Source organism: Stigmatopora nigra, chromosome 19, assembly GCF_051989575.1.
Source record: "Stigmatopora nigra isolate UIUO_SnigA chromosome 19, RoL_Snig_1.1, whole genome shotgun sequence".
NCBI lineage: Eukaryota > Metazoa > Chordata > Actinopteri > Syngnathiformes > Syngnathidae > Stigmatopora > Stigmatopora nigra.
Window position 1 is genome coordinate 1902601 of NC_135526.1, and position 25356 is coordinate 1927956.

The 25356-nt window shown below is 37.0% G+C and overlaps 2 protein-coding genes across 5 annotated transcripts; one reads left to right on the forward strand and one right to left on the reverse strand.

Moving 5' to 3' along the window:
* Window positions 1-19155, forward strand: pou2f3 (POU class 2 homeobox 3). Of its 3 annotated transcripts, none has more exons than XM_077741140.1 (14): window positions 1-50; window positions 944-999; window positions 3229-3257; window positions 4071-4172; window positions 4253-4358; window positions 4431-4510; window positions 4577-4753; window positions 4821-4962; window positions 17870-18003; window positions 18081-18245; window positions 18372-18417; window positions 18515-18632; window positions 18705-18783; window positions 18987-19155. In XM_077741140.1, the coding sequence occupies exons 2-13, from the start codon at window positions 957-959 to the stop codon at window positions 18745-18747; spliced, it is 1185 nt and encodes a 394-aa protein (XP_077597266.1). In that variant the 5' UTR covers window positions 1-50; window positions 944-956; the 3' UTR covers window positions 18748-18783; window positions 18987-19155. The 3 variants fall into 3 exon arrangements, with proteins under 3 accessions (XP_077597266.1, XP_077597265.1, XP_077597267.1); XM_077741139.1 differs by lacking the exon at window positions 1-50 and adding an exon at window positions 624-740; XM_077741141.1 differs by lacking the exon at window positions 1-50 and adding an exon at window positions 756-812.
* Window positions 18858-25242, reverse strand: slc37a2 (solute carrier family 37 member 2). Of its 2 annotated transcripts, none has more exons than XM_077741138.1 (18): window positions 24658-25242; window positions 23523-23604; window positions 23363-23453; window positions 22880-22958; window positions 22674-22809; window positions 22284-22360; window positions 21717-21883; window positions 21597-21634; window positions 21376-21486; window positions 21205-21295; window positions 21068-21130; window positions 20886-20971; window positions 20634-20682; window positions 20483-20556; window positions 20322-20400; window positions 20161-20258; window positions 20028-20092; window positions 18858-19060 (listed from the first exon to the last, which is right to left on the reverse strand). In XM_077741138.1, exons 1-18 carry the CDS (start codon window positions 24714-24716, stop codon window positions 19045-19047), a joined length of 1461 nt encoding a protein of 486 aa, XP_077597264.1. In that variant the 5' UTR covers window positions 24717-25242; the 3' UTR covers window positions 18858-19044. The 2 variants fall into 2 exon arrangements, with proteins under 2 accessions (XP_077597264.1, XP_077597263.1); XM_077741137.1 differs by having other exon boundaries at window positions 21376-21525.
* Window positions 25243-25356: the final 114 nt, after the last annotated feature.

Genomic DNA, 25356 nt, shown 5'->3' on the forward strand with positions numbered 1-25356 from the left:
CATCCACATTGAAATCATCTAATATGGTCCAAATCTTCGGAAAAATCATGGTAGGCCACTTTTTAAAATATTCAACCTGTCCTAGTTTTCATCTATTTCTTTAAGAGTTTATTTACTTAACTCAGACATGGGCAAACATTTTAATATTTCCTAAAATATTCCTTTTGCCTTGACTTGGTACTTTATACTTTTGACTTGAATGATAAGTGATAAGTATGTTAATACTTTAGGTCTTTTTTTCTGTTTACGTTTTATATGTACCGTTATCGGATGCACTTTTTTATATGTATCATATCTTGTGCTGACCACGCCCATCTGTCACATTTTTAAAGTCAATATGGCCCCCAGGCCCAAAAGTTTTCCCACCCCTGGCTTAACTCATGGGTTGCCATTGACATCCAATCCATTTTAAGTGGAAGATATTTCCATGAACAATTATTTTTTGTGTCCAAAAATGTCAATTGTGATTGTCACGGCCTTTTTCCAAACAACTTGACATCCACCAGTTAGATATTGCGCCCCCGCGCGCACGTGCTTTCGCAGTCAGCCTCATTGTTGTTTTATGCAAAGCGTGCGGCGCGGGATAGGGCGCATGGCTACCTATGCAAATGCATTTCGGAGGCTGCCGGCGTACAGCGCCGCCGCGCAGGTGAGCCTACCGCCACTATCCAAAATGCCAAAGTAAGTCAAGCGGGTGGCAACCCAATCCGCGTCCTCGCATCTTAAAACGTCCACTCCTGGTAAGTTTGTCCCCCCAGAAAGCGACTATCCGTACTTGCGAACTTGGCGAGGAGTTTCCTTCTATGAATATTGTAAGGAGCCGATTATGTGGTGGCGTTATTGATGGTGGTGGTGAGAGCTCATTAGAATAAAGTGGAGGTGATTTTCCTGTGTGAAGTGGTGTAGGAAAATTAGCTGAATTGTTTTTGTTTTATCATGACAGGTGATACGGGAAGATGAGCGCCGACCCTCTGGAGGACTCGCAGGCGGAACAGACAAGTGAGACCAAGTTTTTAATTTCTACCCTAACCACTTCGTTTGTGTTTATCTGCATGATTTAGGTGATTCATTAGTACCGGGTTATTCATTGGGATTAATTATGAAATTGATGAGGACTCTTAAAATAGAAGCTCTTGCCTGCTAGATAGAGTCTGTGATTTATTTTAATGCTTATTTTTGCATGTTGTTTAAACATGTTTATTTATTAGTGGCGTTTTCACTTTTAATAGCTCTTTCCGTCCCATTGACGATGATTGACGTCCATTTAATTTTTCAAATCACTTTATTACCAATAGAACAACTGGGACACTTTTTGAATGAATTTTTAATCTTATAAGAAAAGTGTTCATTTCGCTATAGGTTTCTGATATTGTCTGAAGTTTTTTTTTTTTACATAATGATTAATATTGTTAGTCAACCAAATCTAGAATCCATAAAACCTCTTTAAAAGGGGTAGTTGAAAATTCCTAACCAGCCAACTTGCTTTTGAGCCATAGGGAAGTCATTTTTTTTTTTTTGCATGGACGTGCGTGCACGTGCGGCGAATGACAGTTGGTGGGTCGCCCACCCGCCATGCTAGGATGGCCCTCGGGCATATTTGCTGAGAAATGCTGGCTTCCTTGCGTCCCAGCACCGCGACAAAACACAAAACACTAAATGGGAACTGTCAACAGAAAAGGAGAACTTCCTTGCTAACAATGGCTCACTGTCACTTTGCGCACACGCAAAAGACGCTCGCTGAATGCCATTGACGTACGGATATTTTTGCCAATCGGAATTATTTAAACTAACTCAATTTGCAGATTTTTTTTGGACGTTTTGTCATAATCCAATAAGGTTCTTGTCGTAAATTTCCTGGAAAAGAGATTTGAATAAGGGAAAAATTAACAGTGTAAATTAATTCATCCAAAAAATGTCAATACATAAAGAAACATCAAAAGTTTCGAAACACAATTTTAATGTAAATACATTGGAGTTTGTCCAATTTACTTTTAATTTTAATCTAACTAAACCCAGTTTTTATACAAATCTTAAAATTCACTTGATAACAGAGTAAAATGCAAGTATCCGTTTAAATAAAGTTTAGTTTTCTCTCTTCCGAATCAAATTAGAATGGACGTCAATCATCGTCAAGGGCGCCCAAAGATGGGCACTCCCCTCCAAAAAGTTGTTTCGGAAGAACAAATATGTATTTTCCTTCTTCCCACTTGGTAAAATGAAAGAATATCAAAAGGGTGGCAGCCCTCCCTCGCCTGGAGTCAAGGCAGCTTTTGATGAATACTTTTCAAATATTTTCCCTTTTCAGACTAATTGGCTTCTCCACTTTGATCCCAATGTTTGTATTTTTTTGTAGAAATATTTGATCATAAGTGGAGCCCTTCTAGCATAGGCGTCTTCTCATTGCATTTCCCTAATTCAATGAGCTGCCCCATCAAACACAATGGCCCGCCTTAGCTACAAATTTCCAGAAGAAACTGAAATGTTGTTAAAAATATTTCCTTAAGCAATATTCTTGTTAATTCTGTCTATTTTGGAGAAAATTTAAGACTTAAGTGTGCCTTATAGTCGTGAAAATACGGTACATATGGATGGGTTCCAAGTCAGCCATGATGCTCCCAGCTTCATTTGCATGACATGGTCATTTTCATACTGGAACTGAAACCAGGTTGCTCGTCTTTTGGGGGGAGGGGATGGTTGATGGCGGAGAGGTGGTCAGCTGGTGGGGTGTTGGGGTTATTAGTTGTAATATTTGCATGCCATGAAGTTTGTGTGTCTTTGCTCTCTCACACTCGTTCTCACAGTGACACACACACTGACCTAATGCACAGAGAGACCCATTTGCCATTCAAATTGCGACACGCCTTTAAACACGGCACCCCCCACACACAGACCGTATGTCCATTTCTGTTTGTGTAGGATGTCTAGTTCACCTTATATGAATTAGTATTCATCATATTAATGAATTTTATGCATTCGATTTGGCCCTATTAATACTCCCCAAATTTTTTTTTTACATTTTCGCCAAAAATATTGATTTTTTTTGCCATTGACAAGTATATCCTTCCAATTAATTTAAAGTGTGGGTTTTCATCCATCGGTGGTGTTAAATTTCCAATCCCTTTTGGACTGTGTGAAATTAATTGTTCGTCCCAGTCTAAATGGATTGGACATCTATTCCCCTCCAAGAAAATTGATATCATGTTGACTCTGTTTTTTTCTCTCTTTTAGAACAAAAAGGAATTGGATTCCCGAGACATGTAAGTACAATTAATGTTTAGCCTTATTATACTATGTCGTTTTTTTTTTGCAAAAAAAGCCTTACTATACTATGTAGTTTTTTGCGATAAAAAGCCTTACTATACACTTAGTCAGGGAAGCATGAAGTCATCATGCTTGCCTGAATTCTTCTATATTGCATTGATTTTAATAGAAATATTTTTTTGCAATACAAGCCAATGGATCGCAAGTGTAATCACTTCTCTATGCATCTTATTTGCAATTGAGGCCCATTTCAACTGCCATTGAAGCCCCTTCCAACTCTTCCATTCCGTTGGCCCGCCCTCACCTAAAAGTTCATCAGGGACAACCAACATCCCGAGGACAGTCTAGCGACATCAACCCCCCCATTTGTCAATAATGACTCTCCTCCCATGGCTCAAATAGTTTGCAGCTATTTGGATTCTTGTACAAACACACTTTGGCTCTCTCTGCTTTGGCAGACGGCACTTTTTGTTTCCACCTCTTTGTTTTTTTTTTGGTACCACAGCTTTCAGGGGAGGGGGGTGCGTCGATTTGCATAGTGAGTTGCCTAGGGGGAGGTAGTCTAGTACTCATGCTATCTTGTTTAGACACCCAACTGGTCTTGGAGTGACGGGATATGCACACCAACACTTTTAGTTGATTTGTCAAAACATTTGTTTATTCATTCATATGTTTAGTTCATTTATTATTATTATTTATTGTACAGATCTGTCAACTTAAGATTTGTTGCATTTTTTGGACACAACAACAAGTTTACCATCTTTAAGCCAGTCATTGAACTCACTGGCGATCCTTCTATTTTTTCGTAGATAAAGACAGAGGACATCAGCAACTCGTCCCACCTGAGCTCCTCTCTGAAGACATGTCACATGATGCACAGCCCTTCCATGCACGGCGCACACCCGACCGGGGTAAAACCAGCAAAAATATTTGACATGTTCACTGATCTGTGGGAGATATTCATAACATTTGGTGTGCTTTGCTTCTTCAGGACCTGGCGTCTCTACACAACATGCAGCCGCTTGTCCTGATGCCACCGTCCCATTTGTCGTCTTCGTCCCCCTTTCTGCTCTCCCAGAATCCCTCCGGCCACCAAGGTGACCCCCGCCGTTGCCGCCGGCCGATTAAAAAGAGTGGCGGCACATTTCAAGTGTTGGCTTTCGTCGCAGCTGTTCTACAACAGAACATGATGTCACTTCCCGGGCAGAATTCTCTGCAACATCAGCACAGCTTGGCTTTGACCCCTCAGGTAAATAAATGTTGTTCTTCTGACTAAATTGACCGTTTTTTAATGGCACTCCATTTTGCACCGCAGGCAATAAGCCGTACGGGGCTGGCGGGCCCTCCAATGGACAACTTGATGGACATTTCCCACTTGCAGATGGCCAAACATCTCGTGCCGCAAGCCCAGGAAGAGCCCAGCGACCTGGAGGAGTTGGAGCAGTTTGCCAAAACCTTCAAACAGAGACGCATCAAATTGGGATTCACGCAGGTGAGTCAGTGCTGACGGACGCCTAATGGCGATGGGGAGCCTTGGGTTCTGACGTTTGGCCATCCAGGGCGACGTGGGCCTGGCCATGGGCAAGCTGTACGGCAACGACTTCAGCCAGACGACCATCTCTCGCTTCGAGGCACTCAACTTGAGTTTCAAGAACATGTGCAAGCTCAAACCTTTGCTGGAGAAGTGGCTGGGTGACGCAGGTCAGTGTGGCTTTTTTTTTTTTAAACAAAAAACGACATAGTATAGTGTGGCATTTTTCGTTTAAAAAAAACGACATAGTATAGTATGGCATTTTTCGTTTAAAAAAAACGACATAGTGTAGTATGGGATTTTTCGTTGAAAACAACGAAATAGTATAGTATGTTCTTTTTCGTAGAAAAACGATATAGTATAGTAAGGCTTTTTCCTTAAGAAAAAAAACGACATAGTATAGTAAGGCTTTATTCCCCCAAAAAATGACATGGTATAGTAAGGCTATTTTCTTCGAAAATTGACATAGTGTTCACGCTATTTTCTCCAGAAAACAACATAGTATAGTTAGGCTTTTTTACTCAAGAAAGTGTGGCCAAGTCGTGGCCTAGAGGTTAACTCACCTGTCTTTCGTCTGGGTAGCCTGGGTTCAATCCCCGGTTGGGAGTATAGTGAAGCTTTTTTATTCAAAAAAAACAACAAAGTATAGTAGGGCTATTCTTCTTCAAAAAAACAACATATTATAGTAAGACATTTTTTCTTCAAAAAATGACATAGTATAGTAAGGCTATTTTCTTCAAAAAATGACATAGTATAGAAAGGCTTTTTATTCAGAAAAAAAATATAGTATAGTTAGGCTTTTTTGCTCAGAAAAGTGTGGCAAGTTCGTGGCGTAGAGGTTAACTCACTTGTCTTTCGTCTAGGTGGCCTGGGTTCAATTCCCGGTTTGGACACATTTTCACTTAATTGTTTCTGTGGACTTGTAGTCATGACACTCAAATGATTACAGAGAAAAGTGTAAGTCACTTGGTGGCGCAGAGGTTAGTGCACTGGACTCCCGTCTGGGAGACCTGGGTTCGCTTCCCGCTGTCGCCCTTTGGCTGATCACCGAACCAAGTAGTCTGGAAAATGGAACTGGAAGAAAAAAAAAAGAAAAAACTTTTTAATTTATATTAAACACTTAGTCATACTTTTCAGCAAAAGGTTATATTCCGAACTGCCTTCGGCAGTTCGGAAGACACTTGATGGACCTGTATGTGCGAAAGGCGTTCTCGGGTCGGCCTTCGGCCGACCCTCGACCGCTTGCTTGGTCAGTGAACCGCCGACACCGGGAAGCGAACTCACGTTCTCTCGGTGCAAAGGCGAGTGTGCAACCCACAACACCAACTCGTGCCCCACTTATACAAGGGTGTTGAAACGTTTTATCCAAGGAAATTGGGTAAAACACTTAGTCATTTTTTGGACAAAATGCTTCATCCACCACTGAATACTTATACACTTAAACACTTAGGCATTAATACTTATTCTTTTAACTGAGCAATATTTGGAAAATCTTTGCCGGCACTTGGATTTGAACCCAGGACCACAGATGTGGGCGACTGATGACTTAGCCACTGGGCCACCACCAGGTGAGAGTAAGCAGTAGTACTTGTACTTTTATCTCATTCATTTACCTGAATAATATTGGGAAAATCTTTGCATGCCCTGGGATTTGAACCCAGGACCACAGAGGTGGTAGACTGGTGACTTATCCACTGGGCCACCACCCTGTGGGTGTATGCTTTAGTACTTGTACTTTTATTTCATTCATTTACCTGAATATTATTGGGAAAATCTTTGCCAGCACTTGGATTTGAACCCAAGACCAAAGAGGTGGAAGTCTGATGACTTATCCATTGGGCCAGCACCCGGTGAGAGTAGGCAGTAATACTTGTACTTTTATCTCATTCATTTCCCTGAATAATATTGGGAAAATCTTTGCAAGCACTTGGATTTGAACCCAAGACCAAAGAGGTGGAAGTCTGATGACTTATCCATTGGGCCAACACTCTACAGGATTTAGCAGTAGTATTTGTTGTTTTGTCTCTTCACTCCCAGATAATATTTAGTACTGTATTGTATTGTGAGGCTTTTCCCCCTAAAAAACGACATAGTATAGTGTGGCATTTTTCGTTAAAAACAACGAAAAAGTATAGTATGGCATTTTTCGTTAAAAACAACGAAATAGTATAGTATGGCATTTTTCGTTAAAAACCACGAAATAGTATCGTATGTTTTTTTAGTAGAAAAACAACATAGTATAGTAAGTCTTTTTCCTTAAGAAAAAAACGACATAGTATAGTAAGGCTTTTTCCTTAGGAAAAAAACGACATAGTATAGTAAGGCTTTTTCCTTAAGAAAAAAACGACATAGTATATTAGCCTTATTATACATAGGCTTTTTTTCTTAAAAAACGCCTTACTATACTATGTCGTTTTTTAGCGTAAAAAGCCTTTCTATACTATGCCTTACTATACTATGTCGTTTTAGGCCTTATTTTACATAGGCTTTTTTTCTCAAAAAAAAAACGCCTTACTATACTATGTCGTTTTTTTGCGAAAAAATGCCTTACTATATTATGTCGTTTTTTTTTTAGCGTAAAAAGCCTTTCTATACTATGCCTTACTATACTATGTCGTTTTAGGCCTTATTTTACATAGGCTTTTTTTCTCAAAAAAAAAACGCCTTACTATACTATGTCGTTTTTTTGCGAAAAAATGCCTTACTATATTATGTCGTTTTTTTTTTAGCGTAAAAAGCCTTTCTATACTATGCCTTACTATACTATGTCGTTTTAGGCCTTATTTTACATAGGCTTTTTTTCTAAAAAAAAAAAACGCCTTACTATACTATGTCGTTTTTTTTGCAAAAAATGCCTTACTATATTATGTCGTTTTTTTAGCGTAAAAAGCCTTTCTATACTATGCCTTACTATACTATGTCGTTTTAGGCCTTATTTTACATAGGCTTTTTTTTCTCAAAAAAAAAAACGCCTTACTATACTATGTCGTTTTTTTGCGAAAAAATGCCTTACTATATTATGGCATTTTTTAGCGTAAAAAGCCTTTCTATACTGTGCCTTACTATACTATGTCGTTTTAGGCCTTATTTTACATAGGCTTTTTTTTCTCAAAAAAAAAAACGCCTTACTATACTAGGTCGTTTTTTTGCGAAAAAATGCCTTACTATATTATGGCATTTTTTAGCGTAAAAAGCCCTTCTATACTATGCACTAGTATACTATGTCGTTTTAGGCCTTATTTTACATAGGCTTTTTTTCTCAAAAAAAAAACGCCTTACTATACTATGTCGTTTTTTGCGAAAAAATGCCTTACTATATTATGTCGTTTTTTTAGCGTAAAAAGCCTTTCTATACTATGCCTTAGTATACTATGTCGTTTTAGGCCTTATTTTACATAGGCTTTTTTTTCTCAAAAAAAAAAACGCCTTACTATACTATGTCGTTTTTTTTTGCGAAAAAATGCCTTACTATATTATGGCATTTTTTAGCGTAAAAAGCCTTTCTATACTGTGCCTTACTATACTATGTCGTCTTAGGCCTTATTTTACATAGGCTTTTTTTCTCAAAAAAAAAACGCCTTACTATACTATGTCGTTTTTTTGCGAAAAAATGCCTTACTATATTATGTCGTTTTTTAGCGTAAAAAGCCTTTCTATACTATGCCTTACTACACTATGTCGTTTTAGGCCTTATTTTACATAGGCTTTTTTTTCTCAAAAAAAAAACGCCTTACTATACTATGTCGTTTTTTTGCGAAAAAATGCCTTACTATATTATGGCATTTTTTAGCGTAAAAAGCCCTTCTATACTATGCACTAGTATACTATGTCGTTTTAGGCCTTATTTTACATAGGCTTTTTTTTCTCAAAAAAAAAACGCCTTACTATACTATGTCGTTTTTTTGCGAAAAAATGCCTTACTATATTATGGCATTTTTTAGCGTAAAAAGCCTTTCTATACTGTGCCTTACTATACTATGTCGTTTTAGGCCTTATTTTACATAGGCTTTTTTTTCTAAAAAAAAAAACGCCTTACTATACTATGTCGTTTTTTTGCGAAAAAATGCCTTACTATATTATGGCATTTTTTAGCGTAAAAAGCCTTTCTATACTATGCCTTACTATACTATGTCGTGTTAGGCCTTATTTTACATAGGCTTTTTTTTCTCAAAAAAAAAAACGCCTTACTATATATACTAGGTCGTTTTTTTGCGAAAAAATGCCTTACTATATTATGGCATTTTTTAGCGTAAAAAGCCCTTCTATACTATGCACTAGTATACTATGTCGTTTTAGGCCTTATTTTACATAGGCTTTTTTTCTCAAAAAAAAAACGCCTTACTATACTATGTCGTTTTTTGCGAAAAAATGCCTTACTATATTATGTCGTTTTTTTAGCGTAAAAAGCCTTTCTATACTATGCCTTAGTATACTATGTCGTTTTAGGCCTTATTTTACATAGGCTTTTTTTTCTCAAAAAAAAAACGCCTTACTATACTATGTCGTTTTTTTTTGCGAAAAAATGCCTTACTATATTATGGCATTTTTTAGCGTAAAAAGCCTTTCTATACTGTGCCTTACTATACTATGTCGTCTTAGGCCTTATTTTACATAGGCTTTTTTTCTCAAAAAAAAAACGCCTTACTATACTATGTCGTTTTTTTGCGAAAAAATGCCTTACTATATTATGTCGTTTTTTAGCGTAAAAAGCCTTTCTATACTATGCCTTACTACACTATGTCGTTTTAGGCCTTATTTTACATAGGCTTTTTTTTCTCAAAAAAAAAACGCCTTACTATACTATGTCGTTTTTTTGCGAAAAAATGCCTTACTATATTATGGCATTTTTTAGCGTAAAAAGCCCTTCTATACTATGCACTAGTATACTATGTCGTTTTAGGCCTTATTTTACATAGGCTTTTTTTTCTCAAAAAAAAAACGCCTTACTATACTATGTCGTTTTTTTGCGAAAAAATGCCTTACTATATTATGGCATTTTTTAGCGTAAAAAGCCTTTCTATACTGTGCCTTACTATACTATGTCATTTTAGGCCTTATTTTACATAGGCTTTTTTTTCTCAAAAAAAAAACGCCTTACTATGTCGTTTTTTTGCGAAAAAATGCCTTACTATATTATGGCATTTTTTAGCGTAAAAAGCCTTCCTATACTATGCCTTACTATACTATGTCGTTTTAGGCCTTATTTTACATAGGCTATTTTTTCTCAAAAAAAAACGCCTTACTATACTATGTCGTTTTTTTGCGAAAAAATGCCTTACTATATTATGTTGTTTTTTAGCGTAAAAAGCCTTTCTATACTATGCCTTACTATACTATGTCGTTTTAGGCCTTATTTTACATAGGCTTTTTTTTCTCAAAAAAAAAAACGCCTTACTATACTATGTCGTTTTTTTGCGAAAAAATGCCTTACTATATTATGGCATTTTTTAGCGTAAAAAGCCCTTCTATACTATGCACTAGTATACTATGTCGTTTTAGGCCTTATTTTACATAGGCTTTTTTTTCTCAAAAAAAAAACGCCTTACTATACTATGTCGTTTTTTGCGAAAAAATGCCTTACTATATTATGTCGTTTTTTTAGCGTAAAAAGCCTTTCTATACTATGCCTTAGTATACTATGTCGTTTTAGGCCTTATTTTACATAGGCTTTTTTTTCTCAAAAAAAAAACGCCTTACTATACTATGTCGTTTTTTTTTGCGAAAAAATGCCTTACTATATTATGGCATTTTTTAGCGTAAAAAGCCTTTCTATACTGTGCCTTACTATACTATGTCGTCTTAGGCCTTATTTTACATAGGCTTTTTTTCTCAAAAAAAAACGCCTTACTATACTATGTCGTTTTTTTGCGAAAAAATGCCTTACTATATTATGTCGTTTTTTAGCGTAAAAAGCCTTTCTATACTATGCCTTACTACACTATGTCGTTTTAGGCCTTATTTTACATAGGCTTTTTTTTCTCAAAAAAAAAACGCCTTACTATACTATGTCGTTTTTTTGCGAAAAAATGCCTTACTATATTATGGCATTTTTTAGCGTAAAAAGCCCTTCTATACTATGCACTAGTATACTATGTCGTTTTAGGCCTTATTTTACATAGGCTTTTTTTTCTCAAAAAAAAACCGCCTTACTATACTATGTCGTTTTTTTGCGAAAAAATGCCTTACTATATTATGGCATTTTTTAGCGTAAAAAGCCTTTCTATACTGTGCCTTACTATACTATGTCATTTTAGGCCTTATTTTACATAGGCTTTTTTTTCTCAAAAAAAAAACGCCTTACTATACTATGTCGTTTTTTTGCGAAAAAATGCCTTACTATATTATGGCATTTTTTAGCGTAAAAAGCCTTCCTATACTATGCCTTACTATACTATGTCGTTTTAGGCCTTATTTTACATAGGCTATTTTTTCTCAAAAAAAAACGCCTTACTATACTATGTCGTTTTTTTGCGAAAAAATGCCTTACTATATTATGTTGTTTTTTAGCGTAAAAAGCCTTTCTATACTATGCCTTACTATACTATGTCGTTTTAGGCCTTATTTTACATAGGCTTTTTTTTCTCAAAAAAAAAAACGCCTTACTATACTATGTCGTTTTTTTGCGAAAAAATGCCTTACTATATTATGGCATTTTTTAGCGTAAAAAGCCCTTCTATACTATGCACTAGTATACTATGTCGTTTTAGGCCTTATTTTACATAGGCTTTTTTTTCTCAAAAAAAAAACGCCTTACTATACTATGTCGTTTTTTGCGAAAAAATGCCTTACTATATTATGTCGTTTTTTTAGCGTAAAAAGCCTTTCTATACTATGCCTTAGTATACTATGTCGTTTTAGGCCTTATTTTACATAGGCTTTTTTTTCTCAAAAAAAAACGCCTTACTATACTATGTCGTTTTTTTTTGCGAAAAAATGCCTTACTATATTATGGCATTTTTTAGCGTAAAAAGCCTTTCTATACTGTGCCTTACTATACTATGTCGTCTTAGGCCTTATTTTACATAGGCTTTTTTTCTCAAAAAAAAAACGCCTTACTATACTATGTCGTTTTTTTGCGAAAAAATGCCTTACTATATTATGTCGTTTTTCAGCGTAAAAAGCCTTTCTATACTATGCCTTACTACACTATGTCGTTTTAGGCCTTATTTTACATAGGCTTTTTTTTCTCAAAAAAAAAACGCCTTACTATACTATGTCGTTTTTTTTGCGAAAAAATGCCTTACTATATTATGGCATTTTTTAGCGTAAAAAGCCTTTCTATACTATGCCTTACTATACTATGTCGTTTTAGGCCTTATTTTACATAGGCTATTTTTTCTCAAAAAAAAACGCCTTACTATACCATGTCGTTTTTTTGCGAAAAAATGCCTTACTATATTATGTCGTTTTTTTAGCGTAAAAAGCCTTTCTATACTTTGCCTTACTATACTATGTCGTTTTAGGCCTTATTTTACATAGGCTTTTTTTTCTCAAAAAAAAACGCCTTACTATACTATGTCGTTTTTTTGCGAAAAAATGCCTTACTATATTATGTTGTTTTTTAGCGTAAAAAGCCTTTCTATACTATGCCTTACTATACTATGTCGTTTTAGGCCTTATTTTACATAGGCTTTTTTTTCTCAAAAAAAAAAACGCCTTACTATACTATGTCGTTTTTTTGCGAAAAAATGCCTTACTATATTATGGCATTTTTTAGCGTAAAAAGCCCTTCTATACTATGCACTAGTATACTATGTCGTTTTAGGCCTTATTTTACATAGGCTTTTTTTTCTCAAAAAAAAAACGCCTTACTATACTATGTCGTTTTTTGCGAAAAAATGCCTTACTATATTATGTCGTTTTTTTAGCGTAAAAAGCCTTTCTATACTATGCCTTAGTATACTATGTCGTTTTAGGCCTTATTTTACATAGGCTTTTTTTTCTCAAAAAAAAAACGCCTTACTATACTATGTCGTTTTTTTTTGCGAAAAAATGCCTTACTATATTATGGCATTTTTTAGCGTAAAAAGCCTTTCTATACTGTGCCTTACTATACTATGTCGTCTTAGGCCTTATTTTACATAGGCTTTTTTTCTCAAAAAAAAACGCCTTACTATACTATGTCGTTTTTTTGCGAAAAAATGCCTTACTATATTATGTCGTTTTTTAGCGTAAAAAGCCTTTCTATACTATGCCTTACTACACTATGTCGTTTTAGGCCTTATTTTACATAGGCTTTTTTTTCTCAAAAAAAAAACGCCTTACTATACTATGTCGTTTTTTTGCGAAAAAATGCCTTACTATATTATGGCATTTTTTAGCGTAAAAAGCCCTTCTATACTATGCACTAGTATACTATGTCGTTTTAGGCCTTATTTTACATAGGCTTTTTTTTCTCAAAAAAAAACCGCCTTACTATACTATGTCGTTTTTTTGCGAAAAAATGCCTTACTATATTATGGCATTTTTTAGCGTAAAAAGCCTTTCTATACTGTGCCTTACTATACTATGTCATTTTAGGCCTTATTTTACATAGGCTTTTTTTTCTCAAAAAAAAAACGCCTTACTATACTATGTCGTTTTTTTGCGAAAAAATGCCTTACTATATTATGGCATTTTTTAGCGTAAAAAGCCTTCCTATACTATGCCTTACTATACTATGTCGTTTTAGGCCTTATTTTACATAGGCTATTTTTTCTCAAAAAAAAACGCCTTACTATACTATGTCGTTTTTTTGCGAAAAAATGCCTTACTATATTATGGCATTTTTTAGCGTAAAAAGCCCTTCTATACTATGCACTAGTATACTATGTCGTTTTAGGCCTTATTTTACATAGGCTTTTTTTTCTCAAAAAAAAAACGCCTTACTATACTATGTCGTTTTTTGCGAAAAAATGCCTTACTATATTATGTCGTTTTTTTAGCGTAAAAAGCCTTTCTATACTATGCCTTAGTATACTATGTCGTTTTAGGCCTTATTTTACATAGGCTTTTTTTTCTCAAAAAAAGACGCCTTACTATACTATGTCGTTTTTTTTTGCGAAAAAATGCCTTACTATATTATGGCATTTTTTAGCGTAAAAAGCCTTTCTATACTGTGCCTTACTATACTATGTCGTCTTAGGCCTTATTTTACATAGGCTTTTTTTCTCAAAAAAAAGACGCCTTACTATACTATGTCGTTTTTTTGCGAAAAAATGCCTTACTATATTATGTCGTTTTTCAGCGTAAAAAGCCTTTCTATACTATGCCTTACTACACTATGTCGTTTTAGGCCTTATTTTACATAGGCTTTTTTTTCTCAAAAAAAAAACGCCTTACTATACTATGTCGTTTTTTTTGCGAAAAAATGCCTTACTATATTATGGCATTTTTTAGCGTAAAAAGCCTTTCTATACTATGCCTTACTATACTATGTCGTTTTAGGCCTTATTTTACATAGGCTATTTTTTCTCAAAAAAAAACGCCTTACTATACCATGTCGTTTTTTTGCGAAAAAATGCCTTACTATATTATGTCGTTTTTTTAGCGTAAAAAGCCTTTCTATACTTTGCCTTACTATACTATGTCGTTTTAGGCCTTATTTTACATAGGCTTTTTTTTCTCAAAAAAAAAACGCCATACTATACTATGTCGTTTTTTTGCGAAAAAATGCCTTACTATATTACGTCGTTTTTTAGCGTAAAAAGCCTTTCTATACTATGCCTTACTATACTATGTCGTTTTAGGCCTTATTTTACATAGGCTTTTTTTCTCAAAAAAAACGCCTTACTATACTATGTCGTTTTTTTGCGAAAAAATGCCTTACTATATTATGGCATTTTTTAGCGTAAAAAGCCTTTCTATACTATGCCTTACTATACTATGTCGTTTTAGGCCTTATTTTACATAGGCTTTTTTTCTCAAAAAAAAAACGCCTTACTATACTATGTCGTTTTTTTGCGAAAAAATGCCTTACTATATTATGTCGTTTTTTTAGCGTAAAAAGCCTTTCTATACTATGCCTTACTATACTATGTCGTTTTAGGGCTTATTTTACATAGGCTTTTTTTTCCTCAAAAAAAAAACGCCTTACTATACTATGTCGTTTTTTTGCGAAAAAATGCCTTACTATATTATGTCGTTTTTTAGCGTAAAAAGCCTTTCTATACTATGCCTTACTATACAATGTCGTTTTAGGCCTTATTATACATAGGCTTTTTTATCAGAAAAAAAACCTATGTATAATAAGGCCTAAAACGACATAGTATAGTAAGGCATAGTATAGAAAGGCTTTTTACGCTAAAAAACGACATAATATAGTAAGGCATTTTTTCGCAAAAAAATGACATAGTATAGTAAGGCGTTTTTTTTTTGAGAAAAAAAAGCCTATGTAAAATAAGGCCTAAAACGACATAGTATAGTAAGGCATAGTATAGAAAGGCTTTTTACGCTAAAAAACGACATAATATAGTAAGGCATTTTTTCGCAAAAAAACGACATAGTATAGTAAGGCGTTTTTTTTGAGAGAGAAAAAGCCTATGTAAAATAAGGCCTAAAACGACATAGTATAGTAAGGCATAGTATAGAAAGGCTTTTTACGCTAAAAAACGACATAATATAGTAAGGCATTTTTTCGCAAAAAAACGACATAGTATAGTAAGGCGTTTTTTTTTTGAGAAAAAAAAGCCTATGTAAAATACGGCCTAAAACGACATAGTATAGTAAGGCATAGTATAGAAAGGCTTTTTACGCTAAAAAACGACATAATATAGTAAGGCATTTTTTCGCAAAAAAATGACATAGTATAGTAAGGCGTTTTTTTTTTTTTTTTTAAAAAGCCTATGTAAAATAAGGCCTGAAACGACATAGTATAGTAAGGCATAGTATAGAAAGGCTTTTTACGCTAAAAAATGCCATAATATAGTAAGGCATTTTTTCGCAAAAAAACGACATAGTATAGTAAGGCGTTTTTTTTTTTTGAGAAAAAAAAGCCTATGTAAAATAAGGCCTAAAACGACATAGTATACTAAGGCATAGTATAGAAAGGCTTTTTACGCTAAAAAAACGACGTAATATAGTAAGGCATTTTTTCGCAAAAAAACGACATAGTATAGTATGGCGTTTTTTTTTTGAGAGAAAAAGCCTATGTAAAATAAGGCCTAAAACGACATAGTATAGTAAGGCAAAGTATAGAAAGGCTTTTTACGCTAAAAAAACGACATAATATAGTAAGGCATTTTTTCGCAAAAAAATGACATAGTATAGTAAGGCGTTTTTTTTTTGAGAAAAAATAGCCTATGTAAAATAAGGCCTAAAACGACATAGTATAGTAAGGCATAGTATAGAAAGGCTTTTTACGCTAAAAAATGCCATAATATAGTAAGGCATTTTTTCGCAAAAAAAACGACATAGTATAGTAAGGCGTTTTTTTTTGAGAAAAAAAAGCCTATGTAAAATAAGGCCTAAAACGACATAGTGTAGTAAGGCATAGTATAGAAAGGCTTTTTACGCTAAAAAGCGACATAATAAAGTAAGGCATTTTTTTCTCAAAAAACGACATAGTATAGTAAGGTGTTTTTTTCAGAAAAAAAAGACTATGTATAATAAGGCCTAAAACGACTTAGTATAGTAAGGCATAGTATAGAAAGGCTTTTTACGCTAAAAAACGACATAATATAGTAAGGCATTTTTTCGCAAAAAAACGACATAGTATAGTAAGGCGTTTTTTTTTTTGAGAAAAAAAAGCCTATGTAAAATAAGGCCTAAAACGACATAGTATAGTAAGGCATAGTATAGAAAGGCTTTTTACGCTAAAAAACAACATAATATAGTAAGGCATTTTTTCGCAAAAAAACGACATAGTATAGTAAGGCGTTTTTTTTTGAGAAAAAATAGCCTATGTAAAATAAGGCCTAAAACGACATAGTATAGTAAGGCATAGTATAGGAAGGCTTTTTACGCTAAAAAATGCCATAATATAGTAAGGCATTTTTTCGCAAAAAAACGACATAGTATAGTAAGGCGTTTTTTTTTTGAGAAAAAAAAGCCTATGTAAAATAAGGCCTAAAACGACATAGTATAGTAAGGCACAGTATAGAAAGGCTTTTTACGCTAAAAAATGCCATAATATAGTAAGGCATTTTTTCGCAAAAAAACGACATAGTATAGTAAGGCGTTTTTTTTTTGAGAAAAAAAAGCCTATGTAAAATAAGGCCTAAAACGACATAGTATACTAGTGCATAGTATAGAAGGGCTTTTTATGCTAAAAAACGACATAATATAGTAAGGCATTTTTTCGCAAAAAAACGACATAGTATAGTAAGGCGTTTTTTTTTTGAGAGAAAAAGCCTATGTAAAATAAGGCCTAAAACGACATAGTATAGTAAGGCATAGTATAGAAAGGCTTTTTACGCTAAAAAACGACATAATATAGTAAGGCATTTTTTCGCAAAAAAATGACATAGTATAGTAAGGCGTTTTTTTTTTTTTTAAAAAAGCCTATGTAAAATAAGGCCTGAAACGACATAGTATAGTAAGGCATAGTATAGAAAGGCTTTTTACGCTAAAAAATGCCATAATATAGTAAGGCATTTTTTCGCAAAAAAACGACATAGTATAGTAAGGCGTTTTTTTTTTTTGAGAAAAAAAAGCCTATGTAAAATAAGGCCTAAAACGACATAGTATAGTAAGGCATAGTATAGAAAGGCTTTTTACGCTAAAAAGCGACATAATAAAGTAAGGCATTTTTTTCTCAAAAAACGACATAGTATAGTAAGGTGTTTTTTTCAGAAAAAAAAGACTATGTATAATAAGGCCTAAAACGACTTAGTATAGTAAGGCATAGTATAGAAAGGCTTTTTACGCTAAAAAACGACATAATATAGTAAGGCATTTTTTCGCAAAAAAACGACATAGTATAGTAAGGCGTTTTCCTTAAGAAAAAATGACATAGTATAGTAAGGCTTTTTCCTTAAGAAAAAAACGACATAGTATAGTAAGGCTTTTTCCTTAAGAAAAAACAACATTCATACATGTATGTATATGTATGAATGTTTTGCAGACTTTTGGAGTGACACTCTTTTTTTATACTTGCAGAAAACTCCCCTTCGGACTGCCTGAGCAGCAGCACTTCGCTACCCCCATTGATGGAAGGTTACGGCCGCAAGCGCAAAAAGAGAACCAGCATCGAGAGCAACATCAAGCTGACGCTGGAGAAGCGTTTTCTGGATGTGAGTTACACCCATTGCTTCTTTTGTTTGAAAAAAAAAATGTTGTGTTCCTTAAACTTATCTCCTGCCTTGCTTAGAATCCCAAACCCAACTCGGAGGAGATCACCATGATCTCCGAGCAACTGGCCATGGAGAAGGAGGTGGTACGGGTGTGGTTTTGCAACCGACGGCAGAAAGAGAAGAGGATCTATTGCCCGGTGACTAGTCTACCGGTCAAGTCACAGAGCTTCAACTCGCGAATGGTGAGTCAAAATGTACATTTTTGTGTACTACTTGTTTTTAAAGCTAATAATCAGTCATTGTTCACATAGGCTCTCAGTTTTGAATTCAATAAATGGAATGATGCTAACATGTGTTTTCCGATCCAGGCTGCCGCAGTGTCCAGATCGTACAGCCCGCTGGCCTCAGGAACAGGTGAGTGGACCTGTTTCAGCGCCATTGACGGCAGCTTATGTTCAATGCCTGTGAACGTTCGTCGCCCGGTAACTTACGTGCGTTTACCTATCAACAGTTTCATCAAATTCGTCTCCCAATTGCATGAGCCGAGACGTCTCACCCGACGGCATGTCCGTCTCCACGCCACCTTTAACGTCTCAAGTCAACCCATCTATGTCTTACGGACCTCCGGGGTGAGTATTCCATACGTCCGATTAAGTGCCACGTGCACTATTTGACGTCTTAACACCCTTGTATTGTTCTAGGTCGTGGGCACGTGCTTGGAATTCCACGGCATACCTTCACTAAACGACGAACGTCAGCTGCAAGACTCAAGTTTGCCTCGTAAGTTGAAGATTTGTTACCTAGATCAGACGTGACTGCGAAAGCGAACTCTAAAAAAGATACGTTAAGTCAGATTAAAATGTATGTACACTTTAATGATAAAAGAATATTCAAATAAGCACGTCAGTAGTAGAAATGCCTCGATAGAGACACGTTGATAAGTTCCACTTAGTGATGAAATGCAAAATTTTCGTATGTTTCAGACAATCAGAACCACGTGATCGACGATGAAGAGTCGGCAGTCCTTGGTGGAGTCGTCTCTCAAGTTTCTTTGTATCTGCAAGATAAGACCATAACCGTAAGCGCTTAACCTTTCTTTTTTTTGTTACCTGACGTGTTTCAGCATTGGAGTGTCACTGGTCTAATTGTGACGCACCTAATCAGCGGATGGTCCTTGTGGGCATGACTAACCTGCCACAAGTCAATTGTGGCAGGTTAGTCATGCCCTCACGGAACATTTGCTGATTAAGATGTGTCCCGACTACAGTAGTAACACTCTGAAGGCAGAAGCAATTGGTATACTTGTGGTGCATCTTAATCAACGAATGTTCCGTGAGGGCATGTCTTACCTCCCCAAGTCAATCTTGGCAGGTAAGACATGCCCTCACAGAACATTCGTTGATTAAGATGCACCACAAGTACACCAATTGCTTCTGCCTCCAGAGTGTTACTACTGTAGTCGGGACACATCTTAATCAGCAAATGTTCCGTGAGGGCATGACTAACCTGCCACAATTGACTTGTGGCAGGTTAGTCATGCCTTCAAGGACCATCCACTGATTAAGATGTGTCACAATTAGACCAGTGACACTCTGAAGGTTGAAGCACTTGGTGTAGTTGTGGTGCACCTTAAACAACGAATGTTTTGTGAGGGCATGACTTACCTGCCAAGATTGACAGGCAAGTCATACTCTCACGAAACATTCGTTGTTTAAGGTGCACCACAACTACACCAAGTGCTTCAACCTTCAGAGTGTAACTGGTCTAAGTGTGACGCATCTTAATCAGCGGATGGTCCTTGAGGCCATGACTTACCTGCCAGAATTGACAGGCAAGTCATGCCCTCACAGAGCATCCTCTGATTAAAGCGTGTCACAACTACATCAGTAACACTGACGCTGAAACACATCAGGTAACAAAATGACCTAAAAAAAACATGTCTTTTGTAAGCCAGCCAAAAAAATGTATGACTATTTTTGTTCAATAAAAACAACACTTAAAGAACTAATGTCTGCATTACTCACCCTCTGACTCGGGGAAGGCGTCCACACCATCCTTGGGCTTCCTTGAAAACCAGTCGAGCCAAGAACTGTCAAAATAAACATTCAATTAGTGTCTTAGAAAAGGGCTCAACGGGAGACGGCCGTTGTTACTTACCAGACACGCCAGCACGTCGGCAGAGATGAGCATATAGAAGACGTTGTTCCAACCCGATGGTGAAATCAGCCCGGCTAGGAGAGGGCCCAACGCGGCGCCTGTGGGAAGAAAGAGCGCACGTCAACCCCGTTCACGATCGTGGCCATGTTCGTCTTACTTACCCACGGATCCCGTTCCGTCGATGATGGCCGTCACGGTGGACAAAGCTCTGGAGTTTCCTCTCAGACTCTCGTGCGTGCCCTGGAAAGAATGTTTTTGTTTAGACATACTCGTTGGTGTCACGCTGGGAGAATAAGTACGAATCTATATGGGAGAAACTTACCAAATCGGCAGATACGGCGGTGGTGATGAGGGCGTAAGGTCCGTTGACCAGGCCGCCGCAGAGCAAGAGCATGCCTGCAAGTAGAAGCAGGCATTTACGGCAAATCAGCAAAGTCGGGCAGATATATTTTTTCCAACGTGGCTATTCTTACCTATCGTCGTGCCGAGGTTCCGTTGTCCGATGTGGTTGTAGAGGAAGAGCTGTGAAGCCACAAAAACATGAAATTAATTTTACCACTTTATAAAATAGAATGCAGTGTATCACACTCATGAATGACTGTTTTAGTGCCATTGACGGCACTAGAAGTCCAATCCATTTTTGACTGGAAGTTGGAAAATGAGCAAAAATGGATTGGACATCTCCAGTGTCGGCGACAACCTAAAAGAACGGCGTCTAAACTCACCATGGGCGCGGCGGCTAGCAACATGACGCAACACGTGGTGGCTCTCCCTCCCGTGTAGTCGGACACGACACCCGCCATGATGCCACCTGGCGTAAAGAAAACACACAAAATGATGATTTACGAATTTAAAAAGGAGTATATCTAGGGATTTTTGAGCCAAAGACTTTTTGACGGCATCTTACCCACAATTCCTCCCACGTCAAAGAGCGTTGACATGTCTCCGGCTTCTTTGGCCTCAAAATGTGCTGAAATAGAAAGACGCCTTGAGGACAGGTGCTCGATTGCTGCCAGATGTGGACGGATTTGGACGGACACTGACCCACGTTGGAGATGTAGAGAGGAAGCCAGTAGAGGAAGGTGTAGCTGACCAGCTTGGCGAAGAGCAGACATAGCGAAAACTCCACCACACCCTGCAGCAATTCAAAATAAACCATAAAATAATTAAAAAGATGCTCCTGACCATGAAAAAAAGTGTATTAGAAATACTTACGGGTATACTGAGTGCTCCACAGAAGCTGATGGCCTCCGAGCGGCCGTCTGCGGAGATCATCTCCGGGTCCTCGACGGGGGCGATGGAACCGTTGGCCACGTGAGACGGACTCTGCAGGAGAGGCTCTGTCTCACCACTTTCCAAGTCATTCTAATACATAACACACGCACACATTGTTGTTTTAATGCAGTCTGGTGTTTGAAAGATGAGGAAAAGCTCACGTGATGTTGAGGAGGACTGCAGTCCACGTCTTCGGGTTCTAGAGGAGAAAAATTGAGGCGTCAGGCGGTGGAACAAAAAGCGTCAAAGAAATAATAAAATAGACACTTGTGGTTACTCACTTTCAACGAGGAAGAAGAAGCAGAGGACCCCCGTGGAGGCGATGATGATGCCCGGGACGATGAAGGACATTCCCCAAGCGCTCGACACGAAAACGCCGGCGATGAGCGAGCCCAGGATGTTGCCCACGGACGTGTGTGAATTCCACACGCCCATGATAAGGCCGCGCCTGAGCACATGACGTTTCACTGCAATTAATGGCATAGTCATTTTGAAAAGACTTACTATACTATGTCATTTTTTAAGAAAAAACGCCTTACTATACTATGTCGTTTTTTAATGATAAAGCCTTATTATACTATGTCATTTTTTAAGAAAAAACGCCTTACTATACTATGTCGTTTTTAAAAGAAAATATAGCCTTACCATACTATTTTGTTTTTTAAGAAAAAAAGGGTATAATCACCCATCTCTACTTGTGAGCAACTAGTAAATGAACTTTTCATGTTGGCGTGACCTGACGCTGGCTTGGCGATGCTTCTGAGAAAAAGCCTTTTAGCACCTTAGCGGGGAATTTGTCGAGACGCGTCGACGCAAGGCCGTGCGCGGCGAAGGCGGATACTACTCACTTCCCCTTTCCGAACCAGTTGCCGACGCAGGCTACCACGGCGGGCCACCCGGTAGTCTGCATCAACCCGTTGAAAACCTGCAGGGGGGGGAGAAAGCACATAAGTGTCAACTTGTGATCTCAATCATGTGACTCAGTCAGCTGATAGACAGATCTTTGACTAAGACATCTTAGAAACAGAATGTCAGCTTTTCATTGCACGGGGAGGTCATTCACAGATTTATCCAATACAACAATAACTCATATGTTTTAGCACCAGAATATTGCAATGAGGTAAATGTAACCACATAAGGATGAATGGAATGTTTCTTTTTGGCATGAATTATCTTCTCGAGCATCGATTTTACGTTTCTAATTTTTTCGTACGGTGAGAAGAGTAACGTGAACACACCTGGATGACGGCGTAGTATCCCAACGAGTGGATTTTCCAATAGAAGCCCAAGCCGAACAGACAGGTAAAGAGTCCACTCATCAGCATGCCCACGCTCAGGTAGTAACGTAGTGGCAGGCGTTCTCCGAATATCCCGCTGTGGAGGCAAAAGCGGTGTGGTCAAAACTTAAACCGGGTTAAAAGTGGACTTTCAAGCCGATACACACCTAAAAAACATGCCAATCGCATAGGCCACCAGGAAGGAGTTGTCCAACACGGCAAACAGAGTCTTGTAGTTGTCCTGGTCTGGAATGAGAACATAAACGCGGTTAGGGTTGCCAGATCCAAAAGACAGTCTGGGACCAATCTAGTTCAATACCAAATGAATACCTAAGGTTTGTCTATATTAGAACGCTTTCAGTATTTGTTTGTATTTTAATGAGAAAAAGAATTAAACAGTCGGGCCATATTTGATAGGACTTAGAGTCGTTTTACTGATAAGCATAATGGGATAAATAATTCTCAAAAAAAGGAATAACTGTCTACTTATTGATTATTAAAGCAAAAAAATGCAGAGTATTTGTCAGTGCATTCTGAGAAAAGTATTTTTACAAACATTCGTGCCAAAAGGAGAAGCAAATGCAATTGGCTTAAGTTTAACACATGTCTGCAAAGAATTAAACTTAGAAAAATGATGTTTAGGGATTTACCAAAAGGAGCCCAGTCGCACCACGTGACATTGTTGGTGATGTTCAAGTCGCTTGGGCGGATGAGGCCGCTGCAGTTTCTGTGGAGTTCACTCTGGGGAAACACAGAGGAACAAAACGTGGGTCCAAAAACATCTTCAGTTTGATAGCTTGTCATAAATACCTTCACAATGCTGATGGGCTTCCGTGAAAGATGGTAGGCGGTGTAGAAGAGGAATGTAAGAAGCAGAATGAAGCCACGATACCTGCAAAGAAAAAGAAAAACATGAGGAATTCATTAGATACTCATGTAAAATTAAATGGCATTTCTGGCAGGGCCAGTTTTTAATGCTCTACAAGATCAAAATATGACAATGCTGCTCAACAGAATGTTTAAATGAATGACGGCTAAAATACTTATTACAGTTAACCGTTTGTAACTATGCTGTTGGAATACCATAGTTTTCTATCCGCCCAGATCCAGTCTGTTAACGTCAATTGCTGCCAATAAGTTAAAGGTAGTAACACACAAAGTAATTAAGTCAGACCAAATTCCATTGGGAAATAAGCCAATCTAAAACCTGATAATAATAAATACTGCCTAACGGGATTTGACGCATGTCACCGTTATAACATTAGAGTTATAGGATATTTTTTAAAGCTTTTTCCCCAAATTTTAGCCTTTTAAAAAGGGAATTGGACCAAAAACTGGTAGAAGCAACAACATTAGACTTTTAAAGCAACTCCGTTTCCAAATAATCTATGGTAACTATGCTTTTATGCACGTTTTTAAACGTCCAAATATGCAATGTTATGCAAGAAAGGATGAAATGCTTTGGAGTGAACAAAACTATTGCAGAAAGTGATGATGTAGCAGGATTTCAGTCACGAGCAATGGGGCTGTCATTCAAGGGGGGAAGAAACAAGATGCTTTCATGTGATAAAACCGGTTTCCGACAAATTCTTTAAATAGTTCTTATATCTGTGCATATTAATTGTCTATAGGTCAAATCAGGGAGGTCAAAAAACAAGCAATTTCACAAGAGGGTCTTATCTAGTAGGATTCTCCTGAAAGCAATCAATGTGCAATGGTAATGCAGAAGATATGAAAAGTGACTAATTTCTCTGAAAACATGTCTCATTGTGTTTACTGTCAAATATTGATTTTGAACATTGATGTTGTTAGGCAAATCAATCACCGCCTGAAGGTCGAGATAAGCAAATACACATCAACAGTGGCAGAGTGCGACGTTCACTGACACCCCGAAAGCTGTCGGAGGAACCAAAAAAAAGTTACTTTCATAGTTTCGACAACTCACCAGCTGTCCCGTGAGAAGGATGTGATAAGCCGAATGCCGGGGGCCAAAGAAGCCTTCATAGTTGATAAAAAAAAAAATTGTCGTCGGGTCTGCTAAAATAACTACTTAAAATCTTCTTCCAGTCATTATGAACGGCAGAGATGAGACATTGAAGGCACCACTGAGGTCAATAGACTTATTAGAGTGTTGTTAGGGAGATTAAAAACATAAAAGATGAATGATCCGGTATGAAAAAAATAAAACGTGCATACTTGTTTATATCTTCTATCAAAAAACGACATTAAAAGCAATAGCGTAAGAGGTAAACCGATGCTAACTGCTGCCAGAGTACAAGAGCGGCCAAGAGGCTTCCTGGTGGGATTCGATGTCCGTAAACGTCCTAACGTCCTCCATTGTGGCTGATCTTAAATAGTAGTCAGCGCGACTGGCACGATGATGCGATGGATTATCAAAAGGAAAAAAACGCAGACGCGTACAGTAGCAAATAGATATTAATAGCGAGACGCGGTTATTCCAACGATTTTCCAGACGGAACGCCACGAGAACACGTGAGTGAGGAATGTGACGTCATGACGAAGACAGGAAGTGGAGTTCGACACTACGACAATAAAAGTTGCAATGAACTAAAAAAAAAAAAAAACAATGTAAAATGTATTATGGCAACTAAATATTAATAGTAAATTTACTATAGTGATTAAA